The sequence below is a fragment of the Anomaloglossus baeobatrachus genome, chromosome 1, assembly GCF_048569485.1.
Source record: "Anomaloglossus baeobatrachus isolate aAnoBae1 chromosome 1, aAnoBae1.hap1, whole genome shotgun sequence".
In the NCBI taxonomy this organism is placed as follows: domain Eukaryota; kingdom Metazoa; phylum Chordata; class Amphibia; order Anura; family Aromobatidae; genus Anomaloglossus; species Anomaloglossus baeobatrachus.
The window spans coordinates 584,165,414-584,185,701 of NC_134353.1; the positions used below are offsets into that span (position 1 = coordinate 584,165,414).

The 20,288-nt window shown below is 43.8% G+C and overlaps 1 protein-coding gene across 2 annotated transcripts in view; it reads left to right on the forward strand.

The window, feature by feature from the left end:
• Positions 1-20,288, forward strand: part of TJP2 (tight junction protein 2) — a 300,601-nt gene that overhangs the window by 255,747 nt on the left and 24,566 nt on the right. For both annotated transcript variants that reach the window (XM_075317823.1, XM_075317815.1), the window contains 4 exons: positions 7,999-8,211; positions 9,575-9,682; positions 9,979-10,311; positions 12,049-12,134. In XM_075317823.1, coding sequence (XP_075173938.1) covers positions 7,999-8,211; positions 9,575-9,682; positions 9,979-10,311; positions 12,049-12,134 — 740 coding nt within the window. The remainder of the gene's footprint in view (positions 1-7,998; positions 8,212-9,574; positions 9,683-9,978; positions 10,312-12,048; positions 12,135-20,288) is intronic.

The window sequence follows — 20,288 nt, forward strand, 5'->3', positions numbered from 1 at the left end:
ACGCCCTAGTGCAAGATTGGTCGCAGTTCCGGCTCCCTTATGTGTTTCCACCTCTGGCACTCTTGCCCAGAGTGCTACGCAAGATCAGATCCGAATGCAGCCGCGTCATACTCGTCGCTCCAGACTGGCCGAGGAGGGCGTGGTATCCGGATCTGTGGCATCTCACGGTCGGCCAACCGTGGGCACTACCAGACCGACCAGACTTACTGTCCCAAGGGCCGTTTTTCCATCGGAATTCTGCGGCCCTCAACCTGACTGCGTGGCCATTGAGTCCTGGATCCTAGCGTCTTCAGGCTTATCCCAAGGGGTCGTTGCCACCATGAGACAGGCTAGGAAGCCCACGTCTGCTAAGATCTACCACAGAACGTGGAGGATATTCTTATCCTGGTGCTCTGCTCAGAGAGTGTCTCCCTGGCCATTTGCATTACCTACCCTTCTTTCTTTCCTCCAATCTGGGTTAGAAAAAGGTTTGTCGCTCGGCTCCCTTAAAGGGCAAGTCTCGGCGCTATCCGTCTTTTTTCAGAAGCGTCTAGCACGACTTCCTAAGGTGCGCACGTTCCTACAGGGGGTTTGCCATATAGTTCCCCCGTACAAGCGGCCGTTAGATCCATGGGATCTGAACAGGGTACTAGTTGCCCTCCAGAAGCCGCCCTTCGAGCCTCTGAAGGAGGTTTCACTTTCTAGACTATCACAGAAAGTGGCTTTTCTGGTAGCGATCACATCTCTTCGGAGAGTGTCTGAGCTAGCAGCGTTGTCTTCCAAGGCTCCCTTCCTGGTCTTCCACCAGGACAAGGTAGTGCTGCGCCCCATTCAGGAGTTTCTCCCGAAGGTGGTATCCTCTTTTCATCTTAATCAGGATATCTTTTTGCCTTCGTTTTGTCCTCATGCAGTTCATCGGTATGAGAAGGATTTACATTTGTTAGATCTGGTGAGAGCACTCAGAATCTACATTTCCCGCACAGCGCCCCTGCGCCGTTCGGATGCACTCTTTGTCCTTGTCGCTGGTAAGCGCAAGGGGTCGCAGGCTTCTAAGGCCACCCTGGCTCGATGGATCAAAGAACCAATTCTTGAAGCCTACCATTCTGCGGGGCTTCCGGTTCCATCAGGGCTAAAGGCCCATTCTACCAGAGCCGTGGGTGCGTCCTGGGCATTGCGACACCAGGCTACGGCTCAACAGGTGTGCCAGGCAGCTACCTGGTCGAGTCTGCACACTTTCACCAAACATTATCAGGTGCATACCTATGCTTCGGCGGACGCCAGCCTAGGTAGAAGAGTCCTGCAGGCGGCAGTTGCCTCCCCGTAGGGGAGGGCTGTCTTGCAGCTCTAACATGAGGTATTTCTTTACCCACCCTGGGACAGCTTTTGGACGTCCCAATCGTCTGGGTCTCCCAATAGAGCGCCGAAGAAGAAGGGAATTTTGTTACTTACCGTAAATTCCTTTTCTTCTAGCTCTTATTGGGAGACCCAGCACCCGCCCTGTTGTCCTTCGGGATTTTTGGTTTGTTTGCGGGTACACATGTTGTTCATGTTGAACGGTTTTCAGTTCTCCGATGTTACTCGGAGTGAATTTGTTTAAACCAGTTATTGGCTTTCCTCCTTCTTGCTTTTGCACTAAAACTGGTGAGCCAGTGATCCCACTGGGGGTGTATAGCCAGAAGGGGAGGGGCCTTACACTTTTTAGTGTAATTGCTTTGTGTGGCCTCCGGAGGCAGTGCTATACACCCAATCATCTGGGTCTCCCAATAAGAGCTAGAAGAAAAGGAATTTACGGTAAGTAACAAAATTCCCTTCTTTTTACAGATGAAGTTATGTTTGTATGAAGCATTTGTTGAAATTTCATTGAATCCATTCTTCCCTCTACTTATTATTATTATTTTATTTATTATTATAGCGCCATTTATTCCATGGCGCTTTACAAGTGAAAGAGGGTATATGTACAACAATCATTAACAGTACAAAACAGACTGGTATAGGAGGAGAGAGGACCCTGCCCACGAGGGCTCACAGTCTACAGGGAATGGGTGATGGTACAATAGGTGAAGACAGAGCTGGTTGCGCAGTGGTCTACTGGACTGAGGGCTATTGTAGGTTGTAGGCTCATGAAATGTTCCCCGTGCCATTGGCTGCAAAACAACTCCAAAGCATGATTGATCCGCCCCCATGCTTAACTGTTGGCAAGGTGTTATTTTCTTGAAATTTTGTGCCCTTTTTCTTTCACACATACCTTTGATCATTGTGGCCAAAGCGTTCTATTTTAACCTGATTGGTCCACAGGGCTTGTTTCCAAAATGCATAAGGCTTGTTTGGATGTTCTTTTGCTTACTTCTGACTCGGAATTTTATGGTGAGGATATAGGAGAGGTTTTATTCCAAGAAAGCCATATTTGTGTAGGTGTCTTTGAACAGCAGGACAATTTACCATAATTCCAAAGTCTGCTGAATCTTCCTGAAGGTCTTTTGCAGTCAAGTGGGGGTTCTGATTTGCTTTCTTGCAATATTGAGCAGTAGTCACAGAAAGTTTGCTTGGTCTTCCAGACCTTATCTTGACCTCTACTGTTCCTGTTAATTGCTATTTCTTAATAACGTTTCAAACTGAGGAAAGGGCAACTTAAAAATTCTTTGCTATATTTTTATAGCCTTTTCCTGATTTGCAGGCCTCCACCATTTTCATTTTCAGAGTGCTAGGTAGCTGATTAGAAGAACCCATGGATGGTGGGGTTTTTTTCCCCACATGGTTATAGGAGTCTGGGTTATTATAAAGCTGTGAAATTTGCATCGCCTGGCCTTTCTTAACGATTATGATGAACAAGCCATAACTAGAGATGAGTGTACTGGTGATGGTACCGAACAGTCTTTACGAAAAACCTGACAGAGTTTGGCTTTGGAGATCGGGTGCTTTACATATGCTGACCACTCGAGCGAGCATCGCTGTGCTTGAGTACCCCCAGTGCTCAGCGCAGTGCAAGCTGCTTGCAGTGCTTTAACGGCTCGCACTGGGGGTAACAACAGTCATCGAATGTAGTATGCACCAAAAATAACAAAAATGGAAAAACCCTACCCACCCCACCAGAAATATTCTGATTATGGCTGGTTGCATGTGTGTGGAGACCCGAACTGCACAATTAGTGACTCCCATTAGGGTTCAGGTCAAGTCCGGGTCACAATCCGAACTTTATCTAAAGTCCAGTTGAAGCAGCCGAACTGAACTTCACAAGTTTGTTCATCTCTAGCCATAACCCAAACAGGCTAAGGTCTGAAATGTTGCTCAAAGTTTAAAGTTTTGCATCAATCCATTTTCCTTTTTGTAATTTTTCAAATCTAAAAGATGAAAAAATAAATATATGTATATATAATATATTTTGCCTAAAATACAAAGGAAATCTGTCCTCTTTAACTTTATGCCTTTCATCTTCAATTTCAAGGTGCCCAAACTCTTACATGCCACTGTATGCGGACATTGCCCTATATACAGAATGAAACCACACACGGTCCCCCTATATACAGCATGAGCCCTCAAAATTGCTGCTTACATGCTAGATCAGCCCTCACTCACACTTCCCTATATACTGTATGAGCCCCCACACAGTCCCCTACATACAGTATTTGTCTCACATATCCCGTTGTATAGAGTATGCCCCCCACATAGCCTCTCCATATATGAGCCCCCACATAGCCCCTCTATAAACAGTGTGAGCCCCCACAAAACCCCTCTGTATACAATGAGTACTCACATAACCTCCTAAATACAGTATGAGCCCCACATAGCCCCCTATGTACAGTATGAACCCCCACACAGCTCCCTATGTACATTGAGCCCCCACATAGCGTCACATATACATTGAGCCCCCATGTTGCCCCTTATATACACCGTATGAGCCCCACATAGCCCCTATATACAGTATGAGCTCCCATATAGCCTCTCTATATACAGTATGAGATCCACAAAGCCTCTTGTATACTGTGAGTTCCCACATAGCCTTTCTATATAGTGAGCCCCCACATAGCCTCTTATATAATGTATGAACCCCACATTGCCCCTCTATATACAATGTGAGCCCCCACCTAGCCCCTCTATATACAATGTGAGCCCCCACATATTCCCTCTATATACAATGTGAGCCCACATAGTCCCTCTATATACCAATGTGAGCCCCCAGAGCCTCAAATATAAATGAGTTAAATAAAATAAATTAAGCCCCACATAGCCTTCTATATACATTAGGCGCTCCACATAGCCTCCTATATACAGTATGAGCCCACATAGCCTCCTTAGTAGCAGAGGGCCAGATGTGGTCCGCTGGCCATTCTTTGAACACAGCCCTGCTCTAGATCAGAGGTCTCAAACACGCGGCCCCTCAGGCTGCTTCGTTCAGCCCGCAGGCTCGTGCCCCTGTTCACTATCGCAGCAGGTACAGGGGCCGCAGCCACTGTCTGCACTTTGTCAGATGAATGTTTGACAGGGTCTGCGGCCCCTGCACCGGCCGCGACAGTCACCGGGGGCACGGGCCTGCACACAGCAAGAAGCAGAGAAGAGGCAGCTGAGGGAACGCGGGACAGGTGAGAAGAATGGTGGGGGGGTTGTGTGTGTGTATGTGAAGGAAGGCACATTAACCCCTTAGTGACCTATAACTTACTGGGTACGTCATGGCTCCCTGGTACTTAAGGACCCATGACATACCCAGTACGTCATGGCGAAATCGCAGCCCCGGTGGCTGCGATCGCTGCAAATACCTTAGATTCGGGGAGGAGGGGACCTCTGCCTGACCTCAGAAGGGGTGGTGTCTCCTCCCCGGACCTATGGAAGCTGTGTGATTGGTTGAGCAGCGTTTGTCAGCCAATCACAGCCACTGTAATGTTTCAGCCATTGAAAATAGCTGAAACATTGAAATCCAGGCATGATTAATGCAGTTGTAGCACTGATCATTGCCTGGAGCTGGGTGACCTCTGTTTCACTCGCCCCCTGCTCTGATTGGAGAGACCGGCCTTGTGACCGATCTCTCGAATCACTGTGGATCTGGGGCCGGAGACCGCTCCCCTCACCTTCACTCCGGCATTTGTGGAAGCTAAGGAGAGCGATCAGTAAGTTATAGCCACTGCCCCCTTTCAGCCATCGCTGTCACTGCATCCGAGCCGCCACTGCCCCCTTTCAGCCGCCGCCGTCACTGCATCCGATCCGCCGCCACTGCCCCCTTTCAGCCGACACTGCCCCCCCCACCCACCCATTACTACAGGATGGGGACATTACTATAGAATGGTGACAAGGCTGGGGACATTACTATAGGATGGGGCACAGTACGACAGCATAGTGACATTACTACAAGGGGACAAGGATGGGAAACATTACTATAGGATAGAGATAAAGCTGGGGACATTACAAGGATGGGCACAATACTATTGGATGGGGACATTACTATAGAATGGGGACAAGGCTGGGGACATTCCTATAGGATAGGGACATAGCTAGAAGGGGACAAGGATGGGAAATATTACTATAGGATAGGGATAAGGCTGGGGACATTACTATAGAATGGGGACAAGGCTGGGGACATTACAATAGGATGGGGACTAGGAGGATGGGGCACAGTACAACAGCATAGTGACATTACTACAAGGGGACAAGGATGGGAAACATTACTATAGGATAAGGATAAGGCTGGGGACATTACTAAAGGATGGGGACAAGGCTGGGGACATTCCTATAGGATGGGGACATAGGTACAAGGGGACAAGGATGGGAAATATTACTATAGGATAGGGATAAGGCTGGGGACATTACTATGGGATGGGGACAAGGTTGGCACATTACTATAGGATGCGGACATTACTATGGGATGGGGACATTATTACAGAATGGGACAATTATATGATGGGGACAGTACTACAGGAGAGGGAGATTGCTACAAGGGGAAAAAGGATGGGAAAACATTACCATAAGATGGGGCAAGGATAGACACATTACTACAGGATGGTCACATTACTATAGGATGGGGACAAGGATTAACACATTACTACAGGATGGGCACATTACGATAAGATGGGGACAAGGATGGGGCACATTACTATAGGATGGGGAACATTACTATAGGATGGGGACAAGGATCAGTACATTACTGTAGGATGGGGACTAGGATGGGGGTACAATACTACAAGGGGACAAGGATGGGCACATTACAACAACATGGGGAACATTACTAAAACATGTAGGCCAAAATTTCTATATAGTGCTAATTGTAACACTATTAGTTACAAGAATGGATAGAATGTAAAAAAAACCTCAAAATAAGGCATGACTTTTTTTTACCATCAGAATTATTTTTTTATATATATATATTTAAACAAAGAATGTGCACATTTGTTATAATAAACAAGTGAAAAATGTTCAAAATCAGTGATCCAAAGGTGTGTAAAAAAATATATATGGTACCAATAAAAATGTCACTTTGTCCTGCCAAGAATGCGGCCTCCCAAATAATTTTTTTCCCTCTGTCCGGCCCATACACCCAGCATAGTTTGAGACCCATGCTCTAGATCAACATGTTAGGTTGAACTCCATGCATTTGTGTCTGCTTTCAACCTTTTAAAACTATAAAACCTTTGTCTAGACACAGTTGGGAGGAATCGCTATTGGCCTGATGATTGTTTAGGTGACATCTCAAATATGCTGTATTTACTCAAGTATACGCCTACTCTAATATAAGCCGAGGCACCTAATTTTACCAAAAAAACTGGGAAAACTTATTGACTCGAGTATAATCCTAGGGTGGGAAATGCAGCAGCTTATCGTTAATTTAAAAAATAAAAATAGATACCAATAAAATGTAATGTGCCCCAACCTTGTGCGCTTTAATAATGTGCCCCATCCTTCTCTCCTTTTAGTAATGTGCTCATTCTTGTGCCCAAATCCTTGTGCACTGAAGTAATGTGCCCATTTTTAAGTAATGTCCTCATACCGATCCCCTTCTTGTCCCCTATTATGCCGTTTACATACACACACTAAAAATTCTTCTCACCTGTCCACTGTTCCCTCTGTGTCGTCTTACCTGCTTCTTGTGGACTGCAGGATTTCGACCGGTGGCGGCCACCAGTGCCATCAGCACTTTATTTACTTCAGTTGAATGATTTGCAGCGCCGCAAATCATTCAACTGAAGTGAATAAAGTGCTGACTACAGCAATGGCCTTGTGTACTGTTCGAGATCATCAAAAGGGTCTACGTGCGTGCAGTCTGTAAGACGCAGGTAAGAGGACACCGAGGGAACAGTGGACAGGTGAGAACATTTTTTGATGTGTGTATGTAAACAATGGCATAATACACTCGAGTATAAGCCGAGAGGGGCTTTTTCAGGATAAAAAATGTGCTGAAAAAGTCAACTTATACACAATACAGTATATCGAGAATATTTGTGTCTGAAGGAAGTTTTAATAGGTACTTTAACTGTAGTGCAAACTGAATTAAATGGAATCTGTCACCAAATTTTTGCTACCCCATCTGAGAGCAGCATAATGTAGAGACAGAGACCCTGATTCCAGGGATGTCTCACTTACTGAGTTGTCTACTGTCATTTTGATAAAATCAATGTTTCTCTGCTGCAGATCAAGCAGTTATACAGAGCTAATGAGTATTCTGGATTACCTGACAGCACGCCAAGTAGTCCTCTACTGATAAAATCACTGATTAAATCAACAATAGATTATCAAAACTACACTAAACAGCCCAGTTAGTGACACATCGCTGGACTCAGGATCTCTGCCCCTATGTTATGCTGCTTTCAGATTAGGTGGCAAAAACTTGGTGACAGATTCCATTTAATTTGGTATTGACCAGTTGATTGTAACCATGCATTTCCCCTTCAGAGGTCACATGGATCATTATATGCTATGTAGTCAAATGATCGCTATATAATGTATATGCTACTGTCAGTAATTAAGTTGTCAACTGTACAATGTTTTGCTTTTGGTCAAACTGTGTTTAATTTTGAAATTTTTCTCTGAAACCCATAGACAGATGGAATTGATGAAGATGATGACCGAATGTCATATCTGACAGCAATGGGAGCTGACTACTTGAGTTGTGACAGCAGATTAATAAGTGACTTTGAAGACACTGACGGTGAAGGCGGGGCATATACGGACAACGAGCTAGATGAAGTTGCAGATGATCCAATACCAGTTTCAGCAATTAGCCGGTCTTCTGAGCCTGTACATCATGAAGAGGTATGTTTGTAAATGTAAACATGCATGTTAGTACCTTGTGAAATCATTCCCATTTTAAATCTTCTACGTAGTTTTACATTTTATTTTCAAACAAGTATGTCAAATAGGGATCAGAACTTTAGTCAACAGTGGGTATTTCCTTTGTAAAAATGTAACGGATGCTTATGTATGGAAATTGTGAAACAAAAATGTATATTTATGAAGATACTAGCTATAGTACCCGGGTGTTTGCCTGGATAGTAACTGTCTCTCTGTCTCTCTCCCAGTCTCTGTGTGTCGCTGTCTGTCTGTCTCTGTCTGTCTCTTTCCTTGTCCTTGTCTGTCTGTGTCTATGTCTCTGTTTGTTTCTATCTCTGTCTGTCTTGTATCAGTCTATCTGTCTGTCCACTGTCCAGGTCTGTCCACTGTCCAGGTCTGTCCACTGTCCAGGTCTGTCCACTGTCCAGGTCTGTCCACTGTCCAGGTCTGTCCACTGTCCAGGTCTGTCCACTGTCCAGGTCTGTCCACTGTCCAGGTCTGTCCACTGTCCAGGTCTGTCCACTGTCCAGGTCTGTCCACTGTCCATGTCTGTCTCTTTCTCTATCAGTCTTCCCACCGACATCATATTACCTCACACATAAGCTTCTTATACCAACAATGTCCTTTGTTCCTATAGCAACAAATCACAGCTCCTATTAATGACCTGTAGTTCCAAGCTCTATTCACTTTAATGGAGGCAGCTTTTTGGAATGTAACTGTAAAGCGCGGGGTTGGGGTTAAATTTTCCTGTCCAAACATAGTCACATGAGGCGTCTGTGCAAACTTTTGTGATTGTAAATGCGACGGTGCGGATTCCTTTAGCGGGGACACACACACACACACACACACACACACACACACACACACACACACACACTCAGCTTTATATATTAGATTTGTAGCCTTAGCAGTATACTAATGTGCCTAAAGACAGGCGACTAAAGCGCAGTTTTATTACTATTGTCCACTAGTATTTCTAACAACATTACAATAATCAGGAGTACTAGGAGTGCAGAATATCGGAGTCTGTACTTGAACACCTCGATGGTTGGCTTGGCTGCAAAATATGTCACATTAAAATTTATAAGGTTTGTAAGTTTTAATACAAGGATTGTTCAAACATAGCATCATATGTGTTCATAAAGTGTACAGGCAAAATATATATTTTAAGGATCGTAACTGATGATCATAGGCTTGGGGTAAGTTATTGTTCTCTAATTTGCTGAATGTTCTTGGGACAGCAATGTTAAGAAACACTGTTCTAAAGAACCTACAACAGGAGATTGTTGAAAATTGAGTAGCTCCTAAAATTCTTCAAATAGGTTTATTGTCAATCTCTTTTTAGCTTGTAGTTAAACCGGTTCCTGAACCAAGAAGTCAAATGAAAAGAGCTGGTAGCAGAGAAGTTTTACGAGAGCCAAGTCCACCGCCATTTAAACCAGAACCACCAAAGGTATGTTTAGTCAGCATTGTGCTGTTGGATGTAGCAAACACACAAAGTTCATGTTAACTAAATAGTTGTACAGTTTCATTTTATACTGAGCCCTGTATCTTTCCAAATAAAATATTCTATATCCAGAAGTAAATATTAAATGTAAATCCTTTTATGCAGTGTAGCCATCCCTTTATGATGAATAGGAATTCAGCTGCATTCCACCACAATCTCAGAATGAAATTAGTCATTCTGACATTAGTCTTCTGACATAATATAACGTAAAGTAATAGCCCATACTTTTACTATATTTTCAGGTTAAGCCACAAGGGAAAGAAGAGCTGTTTGAGTCTCCTCGCAGTTATGATGCAAAGCGAAGCAGTTCCAGTGTAGCAAGCAGTGAAACCTCAGGTGGATCGGCCAAGGCTGTTCCCCCTCCTGTTGCTGTAAAGCCTGTAATTGGTAGCAAGCCAATACTGAAACCTCCCGTTACAGTTACCATGTCAGCGGGGATTGAGGATGATGCACAGGAAAAAGAAATGTTAAATCCACCCAAGTCTGTATTGGGAAAAGTGAAAATATTTGAAAAAATGGATCACTCTGCAAGGCAGCAAAGAATACAGGAACTACATGAGGCACAAAATGCACGGGTAATGAATGCCAATGACAAGCACATCATTGATTATGCTATTTCTTTATGACCACATTCACAGTTATTCCATATTTTGAATGTTCTGTGAAAATAAGCCATTAGTGTAAAGATTTTTAAGTCATTCTGTAACAGGTATAAGTTTCTGCCCCAGTACCACTGGTTTATAGGGGCCATCCGCCTTATAAGAACTTAACATTCTTACTCCAAATTCTGAGCTCTCCAGTTTTGTAAAATTTCATTCCAAATCTATAATTTTTTTGATACTGAAGAAAAATTAGTGATTAATTGTCACAGTACATTGAAGTTAAAAATAGACTTTTAGCTTTGATACTGAAATTTTCATCCAAATTGATTGAAGAGTATGAGAATTGTGATCATTTCTATACAACCCCAATGCAAAATAAATAGGAAAAGTAGAATGAAAAAATCTGAAATTGTAGAGATGAGCAAATTTTTTCAAGAGGAATTGAATTTTCATATTTTTTTTTGTAGAATATGGAGTTTTTGCAATTTGCTCCACAAAAATTACTTAAGCCATCATTTTGCAGTACTGTAGAAGATCAGCCAAATAGTTAAAATATATGTAACTAATACTTACCTGTTCTGGAGCCCACCAACCTCTTCATTCCCACTTCTGCCCTGTCATGTGCATCCTCTTTGGCTTCTTCACTGCACACTTCGTCGTTACTCGTACGACTGTTTGAGATCATAGCGCTAGTTGAGCCAGAAGCTGTTTCCTGCTGTGAAGATGCCAAAGAGGATGCAGGGAAAATAAGAGGAGCAGAACACCCTATGGTGGGCTACCAGGGTGGTGTTAGTGTTGAGTTATTGAACTTTTAAACTCCTACGTTTATTATACTCTGGGAACGGAAAAGACCCCAGAACAGGATGAGGAACATTCAATTTACATTGAATAACTCTGCTAAAAATCAATGTCCCTGAAATATCTGCACTTTGGTGAATTTGAATCTTAGCAAATTTGATCATCTATATTCAGTTGTCTTTATTATTTTGTTTGACACCCTTATATTTGCAATCCATAGATAATACTTGATGGTGTTTTTTTTCCTGTGGAGCCACAAGTTGAAAGCATTGATTAATACAAATATATAGACCTTTTTAGCAGTGAGAGTTTATTTTTATAACTCACCCTATGTAAAGCCACCCTCCAGTTTTATGTTAAAATTTTAGCTCAAAAATGCAAGAATACACTGTGGCATACCTTGCACATTCTGCAGCAATTCAGGTCTATTGGAGAGAGGTGGTATGTCCCAAACTAGGTTGCATAAGGTACTCTGTGAAGCAGACTGCCTTCTAAAGTGAAAGAAGGGCCTTGGGATGCGTTGAATCTGCAGCGCAATTAAGTGAAAGGAGGCTGTTGAGTAAATTTACTATGCATTCCCCTGGTAATTTGTTTTTTTTTTTGTTTTTTTTTTGTTTTTTCACTGGAAGGTTCCTTTTACTACCCTTTAAAATATTCAGTGTTATAAAGTGAATTCCACAAATGATTTTCTTAAATTATTTAGGTCCAAAATTGTGTACCAATTTTGTATGAAAAGATATGTTTATTGGCGTAAAGACTGATGTAAGAGTAGTTAAACTGGATTTGATAATTTGTTTTATAAATGAATAAATGTCTATTATTCCACGTTATTATGTACAGTACTGGAACTTTTTGTGCAGTCTTGTGCCATCCATGTGTGAAAGCTAAAACATTGTTTTTCTGGTTCTGCAGCTGGAACTCGCACAGAAACTCCCTGATATCTATGCTGTGCCTATCAAGCCACAGAAACCTGAACAGAGTCGACCTCAACCAACGAGGTAACTGGATCTTCATTCATTTCACAATTGATTAGTTTAGTAGCAAGCCTGTTCTGCATTATGGTAGAATATAAAATTAGATTTTTTTATTTACTATTTATAAAGCTCACCATATGCATTAGATGTAGATCAGCAGAACCCACAGATTTATCTGGACCGACCGACTGATCACCTAATTTGTATGATGTCCTTCCAACTCTTCCCTTTCTACAGATTTCATAATTTGGAGATCAAACACCTAAGGCCTAAAACACATGGCATGAAAATCGCTGTGAGTGGAATGCGATAAAACATCGCTTTCCTCTCAGACCAATATTAGCCTGTGTGTCAGCACCCATGAGCAATTATTTTCTCAGCCGAAATTGGACCGAGGAAACAATCGCAGCATGCTGTGAGTGTAATGCATTCCTTTTTTTTCTCGCACCCATTCAAGTGTATGGGGCGAGAAAAAAATCGCGCTGCACTTGCAGTACACCGGTGTACCGCGAGTGCAGGGCGAGAATGGCAATAGCCGGCTATGGAGGAGAGAGGGAGATAAATCCCTCCCGCTCCTCCTCAGCGCCGACCCATCCCTCAGAGCTGGCCTGCCCCTCCTGAAAGCCGGCCCTCCCCTCCTCAGTGCCGGCCTACCCCCGCAGCTGAGGTCCGATTGCATGATCGGACCCCAGTTGCAGTGACACTCGCATGACGCTCGGCTCCCGCTGTGCTGCCAGCGCGAGCTGAGTGTCATGCAAGGATCACACTAGTGGCCCCGGCCTAACAGTAAAGCTACATTTGCACTGCAAGATAACCTATTATCTTGCCTTAAAAATTGTCTGTCATTCAACTGATGAACAAGAAAATCAATTGTTCATCAGGAGAAATTATCATCTGCGCAGCGCAAAAAATCATTGCTCTCAGTAGTACATCATCCTATGTAAACAGGACTTGCGCAACCGAGAATTATGGCAGCCTATTACAGGCAGAAACTCTGTTCCATTAATTTCAGTGGGGTTGAGTTATTTTCAGATCAATAGAACAGTCATCCATATTTATATCTTGGTCAGAAATGCAGTGGATTTTCTATTCAGAAACTCCACTTCATATTATAGTACCAGCATTAAAGCAGTAAAGTTTGACTGATGATATAGAATGCAAATATAGAAAAAACAGCCTAAAGCCACAGACTGACTCCCGGGAAGGGGGCTCCCAAATAAATATCACTAATTGATACCTCAAGTCAGCAGCATGTGAGATAATATTGAAAATGATCTCAAAGAAGGCATAGTGTCACATGGTATAAGAATACACTTCTTTTGGAGGATTAGTGGAAAACACTGTCATTCTTCATGCTAAAAGTTTTAAGGATCAAATAAAAACAACAACAAAAATTCACGTGAAGTAGACTGTCAACAGAGACTAAACTACAAAATACTATTTAGTGATTTCAATTTAATTTGAAAAATAGAAACACAAACCATTTATCATAGACTTCCAGGTATTAAAGGAAAATAAAGCCTACTTGTTATTGAATAACAAAACATTACATTTTGAACCTGAGAATAACTTATCCTCGACCAAAACATACATCTCTGATAGTGACACCAGGATTACTAGTCAGAGAGGCAAAAGTAGGAAGTGTGGTACAGGCCTGGCTCATGTTAGAGGCAAGGCTAAACATCAGTGCAATAGGGGATTTTGTATTTTTAGCGACCACTTACTCACTGAGAAATCGCCTAATCCCTGTAATGGTCATGTCACACCCAACGACAGCGATGACGATGACGCTGCTAAGTCACCCTTTTTCTGTGACGTAGCAGCGACCTTGCTAGCGATGACGCTGTGTGTGACCTCCAGCAATGTCCTGGCCCCTGCTGTGAGGTCGCCGGTTGTTGCTGAATGTCCTGGACCATTTTATTTTTTGGTCGTTGCTCTCCCGCTGTGAAGCACACATCGCTGTGTGTGACAGCGAGAGAGCAACGAACTGAATTTGCAGGGAGTAGGGAGCCGGCTTCTGCGGACGCTGGTAACCAAGGTAAATATCGTGTAACCAAGCAAAGACTTGGTTACCCGATATTTACCTTCGTTACCAGCGTCCGCAGCTTCTTGAAGCCGGCTGCCTGCTCCCTGCACACGTAGCCAAGGTACACATTAGGTAACTTTAAGCAAAGCAGTGTGCTTATTAAGCACTTTGCTTGGTTACCCGATATTTAACTTAGTTACTAAGCGCAGCATCGCTTCCACGCGTCACTGCTGGCTGGGGGCTGGTCACTGGTCGCTGATGAGATCTGTCTGTTTGACAGCTCACCAGCGACCATGTAATGACGCAGCAGCGATCCTGATAAGGACAGATCGTCGTTGTGATCGCTGCTGCATCGCTACGTGTGACCTAGGCTTACGGAATCAGAACCCAGTATAGATTTACCTCCACAATGGCTACTTTTTATAGTCTCCCTAAGATCCATAAGGGACTGGATCCTTTAAAGGGGAGACCTGTTATTCGTTAGGTAGTTTAGAAGTTAATCAGCAATTTCTCACTTTTCACAAAAAAATTATAAAACCATTTTTTTAGGGACCACATCACATTGGAAGTGACTTTGAGAGGCCTAGGTGACAGAAAATACCCCAAAGTGACGCCATTCTAAAAACTTCACCCCACACACTGTTCAAAACCACATCCAAGAAGTTTATTAACTTTTCATCTGCTTTAGAGGAACTAAAGCAACATGGGAGGAGAAAAAAAATACATTTTACCTAAAAATGTTGCTTTAACTTCAAAATTATTCACTTTTACAAGAGGTATCAACAAAAAGTAGATCCCACAGTTTTACTGCACTTTCTTATGAATGCTGTGATACCCCATATGTAGTCAAATAGCCCTGTTTGGAAAAACTGGAGGGCTCGAAACAGAAGGAGCAATATTTGAATTATGGAACACAAATTTGGCTGAAATAGATTGCGGCCACCACGTCGCATTTGCTGGCCCCCTAAGATTCGTAAACAGAAAAAAAACACAAGTGACTGCATTTTCGAAACTGGACCCCTCCAAAGGTTTTTTTTGTTTTTGTTTTTGTTTTTTGTTTTTTTACAGGGGTATAGTGAGCATTTTATACCCAGAGGTACTTAACAGAATTTGATAATACCCCACACATGTAGTCAAAAAGTTCTGGTTGTACAAATGGGAGGGCTTGGAACGGAAAAAGCAATATTTGAATTTTGGAAAGCAAATTTGACTGAAATAGATTACAGGCACCATGTTGCATTTGCAGAGCACCTGAGGTACCAAAACATCAGAAACCCCACACAAGTGACCCTGTTTTGAAAACTAGAAACATCAAGGAATTTATGTTAAGGGTGTGTTGAGCATTTTGAACCCATAGGTGCTTTACAGAAATTTTAAAATATGGATGTGAAAATGATAGTTAAAGTTTTTGTGTTTTTATTACTGAAATGTTATTTTAGCACCAAAATTGTAATTTTGACAATGGATAATAGGAGAAAAGGGATCCCATAATTTGTTATGCAATTTCTCCCGAACATAATGATACTCCATACATTGGCAAAACCAATGTTTGGGCACATGGCAGGGCTTGGAAGCGAACAGCACTGTTTTAAACACAAATTTGGACAAAGTGTTACATTTGTAGAGCGTCTGAGGTGCCAAAAAATGTAGAAAAAACAATATGCGACCCCATTTGGCAAACTAAACCTTATAATGAATTCAGCTATTGCTGTGCTGAGTATTTTTAGCCAACAAATTACACAGAATTTAATTGGATTGGGCTGTGAAAATGAATATCCTGTTCCACTAAACTTTTACTTTAGCCTCAAAATTTTAATTCACTCAAAGGGATAACAGTGGCAAATAAGCAGGACAATTTGTTATGCAATTTTTACCGATTGCAGCAGTACCCCATATGTGGTTTTACACTATTTGAGTACACAGTAGTGTTCAAATTGAAAGGTGCGCGACTTGGTATTTAGAACACAAATTCTATTTGAATAGATTGTGGCCTCCATTAGCGGAGTCCCTGAGGTGCCAGATCAGCAGAAACCCCCACAAGTGACCCCAAATTGGAAATATCATTGCATAATAAATTTATCTAGGGGTGTAGTGAATATTTTGAACCCACGGGTGCCTCACTGAATTTTATAACATTGGGACGTGGAAATATATTATTTTAGGTGTAAAAATGTATTTTTTTTTTTTTTATTACCTGCAAATTTGTCAGGTACACAAGGGTTAAAAGGTGAAAATTGATCTCACAATTTATTGTGCAATTTTTCCCTAAGGCTAGTTTCACACTTGCGTTGGACGGGATCCGTAGCATTGCGTTGTGTGGCGCATGCAACGGATGCGTTGCATATAGTGGCACAACGCAATGCTACGGATCGTACAAAATAACGGAAAGCTTCTTTTCTTCTTACAGTTTACCGGCAGGAGACTATTGTGAACGATCAGCTGATCGCTCTTAATAGCCGGCGGCCGAGCGCTCAGCTGAGTGCCCTGACATGCCGGCGGATCAGCTGAGCGCCCTGACATGCCGGCGGCCGAGCGCTCAGCTGAACGTTCGGCCACCGAAAAATAAAATAAAGTTTTGTGATTAAAAAAAAAAAGAGCATGCGCAGTGAAGAATAAAGGTTTCCGCTCACTGACGGTCAGCGTCAAAACAACTGATGCGCTGCGGGGCGGATGCAATTCAAGACCATCTGTTCCTATCCGTAGCTAATAGAAGTCTATGAGGAATATAACGGTTTCCTGTAACGGTTACCGTAATTCGTCAAGGCTGCGGATAGCAACGGATCCCGTCCAACGCAAGTGTGAAACTAGCCTAACGCAGTGATGCCTTATATGTAATCAGAAACTACTATTTGGCCACATGGCAGGGAGGAGCGCTATTTCGCTTTAAGAGCACAGATTTTGCTAAAATAGTTTGCGGGTGACATTTGCAGAGCCCCTAAGGTGCCAGAATCGCAGGGGGAAAAAATATATATCTATGGCTGCAGTGACTATATTGTGTAGCATCCACGCTATGCTCTTTTTCAGGAAAATTTCAAATTTTAGTTTAGTGCCCATACACTGTGCCCCCATATATTCCCCCACCCCATACGTTGTGCCCAGCTTGTGTTTCTGGATACACGCACCCCGTAAATTTAGTGTGCTCTCCCCATTACAATAATGTGACACACATGGCCGCCCAGTGCAGTTTAGACCTGGGGGGCCTTAGAATGAGGGGGCATTTGGATTTTTTATTTTCCCAGTAACTTGGGACCCCCCTATATTGATGATTGACCTGAGTGGGGGCTGAGATTGTGTGGGATAAGTTAGCGGTTTTATTAGTAATATTTCGGGGTACAGACCATTATTTTTTTTTTTTTAATCACATTCTGTATAAGGCTGGGATCACACTTTTGTGTTCTGTGCTGAGCACTTACGTCGGGGTTTCTATGTAAATCCCCCTAAAATGTGATTCAGACTAAAACCCGTTGGAACCACTCTCTAAAGAGGCAGATGGAGACACTTTGGACTCCATTTGGCATCTGTTTCACTGGTGTCCATCTTTTTATGTATGCACAGACCTGTGGTCGTTCCACATTTTTTGCTCTAAAAATGTCTAAAATGATGGGACAACGGCAGACAGTCCAGTGTCTTCATCTGTCTCATAGTGAGTGCTTCTGTCGAGGGTTTTAGGGATTTACACAGAAACCCCGACGTAAGTACTTAGCATACAGCGCAATGTAAATATCATCCAAAAATTATTCTCATTTTTCAGAGGTAGAATGAATTGAAATACTATGTCCCAAAAATGACAAAAGTATTTTAAGAGTGATACCTTTTATAGACTAACCAGAAAAATATTAGCAAGCTTTCAGAGCATCAAGGCTCCTTCTTCAGGCAAAATTACAAATGACCAACTGAGACAAAATCACAACATTTAAATGAATGTTACAACAGGACATGGGAAAGATGATGTCTCCTAAAGATAAGCCAAGGAAATCAAATTAAGGTTTTTGTTAGAAATGGTAGAATGAACAAAAAGACAGCAGTACAAGAATAATTTTTATCTTTGCATGGTTCACTCCGCTGTATTCTGCAGGTCAGTGCGATATATAGATAAATAGATAGAGACTTTTATATTTATACTAGAAGGTGGCCCGATTCTACGCATCGGGTATTCTAGAATTTACGTATTGTGTAGTTCATGTATGATTTTTGATATAGATATAGATATATATATATATATATATATATATATATATATATGTATATGTATATATATATATATATAATATATATATATATATATATATATATATATATATATATATATATGTTGTTGTGTGTAGTTACCAAGTGTTTGTGTAGGGCGCTGTACATGTTCTGGGTGTTGTCTGGGTGTGGCGGGGGGTGAGAGCGGTGTTGTATGTGTGTTGCGTTGTTTGTGGAGCGCTGTGTGTCTGTCGCGTTGTGTGTGTGTGTGTTGCGCGGTTTGTGTGGTGTGTTTTGGGGGGAGGTATGTTTTGTGCAATGTGTGTGTTGTGCGGTATGTGCGTATATTTATGTATGCCGCGGTGTTTGTGTGTTGGGTGTTGTGTGTGTGCAGCGTTGTCTGTGTGTGTGGGTGTCTGTGTATGGCGGTGTGTGTGGTTCCCTGTGTGTGTGTGTTGGGGGGAGGTGTGCACCTCCCATCGTGCTCCATCCCCCATGCTGCACAGCCCCCATCATGCCCCATCCCCTATGCTGCGCATTCCCCATCGTGCTCCATCCTCCATGCTGCGCACTCCCCATCATGCTCCATCCCACATGCTGCGCAACCCCCATCGTGCTACATCCCCCATGCTGCACACCCCCCATCGTGCTACATCCCCCATGCTGCGCACTCCCCATCTTGCTACATCCCCCATGCTGCGCACTCCCCATCGTGCTACATCCCCCATGCTGTGCACCCCCCATCGTGCTACATCCCTCATCGTGCTACATCCCCCATCGTGCTACATCCCCCATGCTGCGCACTCCCCATCGTGCTCCATCCGCCATGCTGCGCACCCGCCATCGTGCTCCATCCGCCATGCTGCGCACCCGCCATCGTGCTACATCCGCCATGCTGCGCACTCCCCATCGTGCTACATCCGCCATGCTGCGCACTCCCCATCGTGCTACATCCGCCATGCTGCGCACTCCCCATCGTGCTACATCCCCCATGCTGCGCACTCCCCATCGTGCTACATCCCCCATGCTGCGCACTCCCCATCGTGCTACATCCCCCATGCTGCGCACTCCCCATCGTGCTACATCCCCCATGCTGCGCACTCCCCATCGTGCTACATCTCCCATGCTGCGCACTCCCCATCGTGCTACATCCCCCATGCTGCGCACCCCCCATCGTGCTACATCCCCCATCGTGCTACATCCCCCATGCTGCGCACTCCCCATCGTGCTACATCCCCCATGCTGCGCACCCGCCATCGTGCTCCATCCGCCATGCTGCGCACTCCCCATCGTGTTACATCCCCCATGCTGCGCACTCCCCATCGTGCTCCATCCCCCATGCTGCGCACTCCCCATTGTGCTACATCCCCCATGCTGCGCACTCCCCATCGTGCTACATCCCCCATGCTGCGCACTACCCATCGTGCTACATCCCCCATGCTGCGCACTCCCCATCGTGCTACATCCCCCATGCTGCGCACTCCCCATCGTGCTCCATCCCCCATGCTGCGCACTCCCCATCGTGCTCCATCCCCCATGCTGCGCACTCCCCATCGTGCTCCATCCTCCATGCTGCGCACTCCCCATCGTGCTACATCCTCCATGCTGCGCACCCCATCGTGCTACATCCCCCATGCTATAATAGTTCTCCTATTATACTCAGAGAGGAGTATAATAGGAGGACTGTAATAGGAGGAGTAGTCCTGGGGGGAGAGGAGTATAATGCCGGCTCCCTGCACATGTGTACCGGGAGCTGGTGTACGCTGATAAGTATGATACACATCGGGTAACCAAGGGACCTTAGTTACCCGATGTGTATAATGTTTACCAGCGTTCACGGCCTCCGTCAAGATCCCAGCATCGCAAGGTTATGTCTGGCGCTGCTGGGATCCTGACGGAGCCGGTGTACACTGGTAACTATGATACACATCGGGTAACCAAGGGACCTTAGTTACCCGATGTGT